This window comes from Myotis nattereri, assembly GCF_964212035.1.
Source record: "Myotis nattereri genome assembly, chromosome: 8".
Taxonomy (NCBI): Eukaryota; Metazoa; Chordata; class Mammalia; order Chiroptera; family Vespertilionidae; genus Myotis; species Myotis nattereri.
Window position 1 is genome coordinate 69,784,984 of NC_138083.1, and position 4,235 is coordinate 69,789,218.

At 48.9% G+C, this 4,235-nt stretch overlaps 1 protein-coding gene across 1 annotated transcript; it reads right to left on the reverse strand.

Annotated features, from left to right (window-relative positions):
- Nucleotides 1-1,369: 1,369 nt before the first annotated feature.
- Nucleotides 1,370-2,929, reverse strand: LOC308522874 (antileukoproteinase-like; the record flags this gene model as incomplete). Its single annotated transcript, XM_081096461.1, has 3 exons — nucleotides 1,370-1,518; nucleotides 1,941-2,105; nucleotides 2,845-2,929. The coding sequence occupies 3 exons, from the start codon at nucleotides 2,927-2,929 to the stop codon at nucleotides 1,370-1,372; spliced, it is 399 nt and encodes a 132-aa protein (XP_080952587.1).
- Nucleotides 2,930-4,235: the final 1,306 nt, after the last annotated feature.

A 4,235-nucleotide genomic window follows, 5' to 3' on the forward strand; every position in this document is an offset into this window, starting at 1 on the left:
CGTATTTGTGCCAAGCCTCATGTTGGATGCTGAGGATTTATAGATAAAACAGGTCAAAACTTAGCCCCCAAGGAGATATTGGTCGCAAAGCCACATATTCATCAAGGTCCTCTCATTTTTTCCAGGCTTGAGGAAAAAGGAATCCCAGGAAGTAATTCCATACACACCAGGAAGTCCTAAGCTAGATTTATTCTGTGGAAAGAAAATAAAACAGAGTTTCAGCACAGGAACAATCCAAGTGATGCTTAAGTCCTTCCCACCAAGAGGAGACACCTGCCACCCAGCCCTTAAGTCCCTTGGGATAAGCAGAGAGAGACCGTGATACTGGGATAGGTGAAAAGGTGCTGGTCTTTGGCCTAGGAATCAAGAACAAATCCAGGCTTTTCCCTGACTCTGGCTTCGGTCTTCCCTCTGGTAAATTAGGACACTAGGCCAGAGGACCCCGCAAAGGCCTCTACATCTATGCATCATCCTAGGGTTTCCTGTGGTTTCAGATGACCCAGCCAACTGAGGCCATGGCCATAGCAATACTATGTCAATGCACATAGCAACTCTAGTCTTTTTTTTTTTTTAGCAATAAAACATAGTTATTATTATTTAAAATGTATGTGCCATATCGTATGCTCAGAATTGTATTTCTATTGACAAACATTACTATCTCAGTTAATCTTTGCAAAGCTTTATAAATTAGATATCACCATCATCATCATTTTATCGATGAGAGTCAGGGAGGTTAAGTCACTTGCCTCCCTATTACAGCTGGTAAGCGGTAGAGTCAGGTTTGTCTGACCACCAAGCACTTGCTGTATGCCACAGAATGGACAACCTACCATTAAGATTGTTTTTTTTTTTTAAACTATGGTAAAATACACATAACAAAATTTACCATCTTAATCATTTTTTAACTTTTCAATTGCAGTTTACTTTCAATATTATTTTGTATTGGTTTCAGAGCACCTCCAGTCTTAAAAAGCACTTTTACATTTAGTATTTCAGTGGGCATAATTGCATCTATTTACAGATGGGGAAACTGAGGCTATGAAAGATGCAATCACTTGTTCATAGTCACCCAGTCAGTCAGAGGCAGAGATGATATTGAAAGAGAGAACTCTTGCCCCTTTTCATGGCTCCTTCCTCCTGCCTTACTCCAACAATCCTGCCCTTCCAGGACCCAGCACTGCCAGTCACAGGTGACCGTGGCGGCTTCCTGATTACAACAGGGGGTAAATGGTGCTGAGGCAGAAGATCTGCTTGTGGGAGGAGGTACAGGGAGATGCCAAGCATCCTCCTTTGCAGGGAAGGGCACCGGGTGGTTGAGGCTGTATGAGGATGCGGGGAGGTGTGGAACTCTCCAGTTCCCCTCCTTACCTCACACTGGCTTGACACATGAATTTCCACACATCCCCTTGCAGCACTTGAGACTCTTCTCGCAGTGGCTGTCATTCCGGCATTCGTCTTGGGGGTTGAGCATCATACACCGGCCAGTGACCACTGGACACTTCCCAGGATTGACTTGAACTGGCGAGAAGAATGTTACAACTCAGAGGCTTGATCCCCCTAGGCACCATGCAAGCTCCCATCCCCATCTCTATCTCATGCATGGAAATCAGGTCCTCACCCACCTCAGCACCCAAGCAGAGGCCAGTGCATGACTTGAAGGAGACTCCTTCCCACTGAGGGAGCCCCAACTAGCATTGTAAGTGTCGGACAGACACACAGACTCATTGACTGACTCACTAGCAATCAATGAGTTGACTGATTGACTGGTTGACTGGCCAGCTGGCTACTCACCACCCAAGAGCACAGAGATGGGGGTGAATTAGCCCTGACTCTGCCGCACCCTCCAACCCACTTCAGGGGAGCCCCCTCCACTTCTCCAAGATGCATGTCCTCAAACTCAAACCTCACTGGTCCCCTTTCCCAGGACCCTACTTTCTCACCTGGCTTTGATGGGTCTTGAGGATCCAAGCATTTGATGCCACAAAGGCCAGGACAGCATTTCTGCTTCTTTGGACACTGCCAGTCACTGTGGCATTGAGGAGGTTCGTACACAAGACAGTTTGCTGGGTGTATGAAGGGGCAGGCTCCATTTTTGCTTGCTTTTTCTGAAGGGTAAGAGCAAAAGAGGGAGAAGGAGCTGATTCTGAGTCATGACCACAATCCTGAACAAGGAATCAACTTCCCAGGAGGGGAGAGAAAACCTCACCCAGGTGGCTGGCCCCAGATGAGTGCAGGGAGCAGTTAGGATTCCAGTTTTAAGGCAGCTGTGGGGCAGCATCCAGCTCAGCCAAGCACTCACCCAAGAGGGAGTCAATAACCCAGGAAAGAAGAAACAGATGCAGGTGTGCTGGTAAATGTTGTAAGAGGCAGCCTTTGTAGCATTTGCCAATTTCCATGGTGTAAATACTCCCATCATGATTGATTTCAAACTAATAGTATGATGTCCACTAGCTCATAAAAGTCCTGAAAACTTACCAATTGGCCATTGCAAGCCAGTATAAGCCAGCTCCAGGGCTCGGCTGCATAGAGCTCATTAGGAGTTCCCAGGGAGAGGGAGAGATACACCCTGGCTGGGAGGGAGGAAGCCAGGGGCAGTGAAAGCAGGAGGGACAACTCCTCAGAGACTGGAAGAAAGAGAGCAGATCAACTGATAAAGAGAGAAAGAGAAAGTGACCGTCAAAAAAGTGATGAGGAAAATCTGGAAAATTAAGCAGGAGATCAAAATGCTGTGACCGTGAAAAAGAGCAAACAGTAGAGAAGGAAGCTTGAAATTCGGGGCCGTGGACCAGACCGTGGGAAAGATGACTTCCAGGTACCGGGGTGGCCTGAGAGACCCGGACTCACCTTTGCCAGCATCTACGACAGCCCAGGACGACAGGATTCTGAGGGCCAGGAGCACCGTGAAGACCAGGAGGTTGTTAAGCTTCATAGTGAGGGCAGGAGGCTGTGGAGGCTGCTGCCAGCCGCATCCCTTATACCTCTCGCTGTGGGTGTGGCTCCACCAGAATTGGCCCGGCCATCCCAGCTGCTATTTCATAAGCAGGGAATTCAGGCCAAGACAGTGACCTCACCAGCCAGAGTGTCAGTGGTTCCTTCTACCCCAGGCAAGAGGGAAATGTAGAACTTGGAGGGGGGCTGCCACAGGCTGGTCAGGAGGCCCTTCTGGAACAGTTTAGGGGGCCCTTAGGGATGAGTGGAGGAGGGGGAAGAGGGGAGAGCTTCTTAGAAACCTGGGACAATCATCAAGGTGTGGAAAGGCCAGCAGCCGCATTATCAGAGAAAGTGCAGCAAAAAGCGTCGCTCCTCCATCTCAGACGGACATATACACCTTTCATGGGACCCAAACTCAGAAACTATGACTCAAAATGCCCCACGGCCCGAGGTCAGGTTTTGGAAACTGACCAACAGGGAATCTGAGTGTCAGAAGACCCTGAGAGAGAAGGACATGACAGAAATGCAGGAATCGATCAAAACTATATGGGAAAGAGCAGCCCCATCCTTTTTTACAAACCCTCAAGGTTCTTCCCGGAAGACGGAGCACAGAGCGATCCGGCAGTCATAGATTTTCATGGACAATTGTTTCAGGTAGATAACACTTTATTTCTTTGTGTTGCTTTCATAGTAATAAGCATTGAACTCTGATAAAGGAAGTCTGGGGGGTGAGGAGCACATGGAAGAATTGGAGACCAGTTATCCGAGTCGGAGCCTGTTCTACCAGTGTCTTCTCAGGCCCCGGGAAGAAGGGATTGCTACCTGGGAAGAGAAGGCAGGATCAGAGACATGGGGCCGTGCAACTGTGCAGGGGGCGTTGGCTGGGTCTGAACCCTGCCAAGTACCTTCCTCCCAGGAGCGCTAAGAGTCAGGGCCTGGGGATTAGGAAGGCCAGGCAAGCCCTCCTCGGGAATGATATCATCTTGTCCTTTACTTCACAATTTCAATGTGAAGAGGAACGTGAGTCATTATAACAAACTAATAGAACAAAACAAGAGCAATGGAAACTAGCCATCATCAACATTCAGCAACGGTTGAGGAGTTAGAGGTCAATGTCCCCGTCACTCACTGAAAAGTGACGCCCACTACACGGAGGTGACCTGTGCGTTTGGTGAGGAGCGAGGGCTCTCGATTGTCCTCAAGGCAAATTGTCCCGGGCAGATCCCGGTTTCAAAGCTCTGATCTGTGACTTGCAAGGGCGCTGGCGGTTCTCAGCTCCCTCTGGGACACCTGGTTCTCTGGGA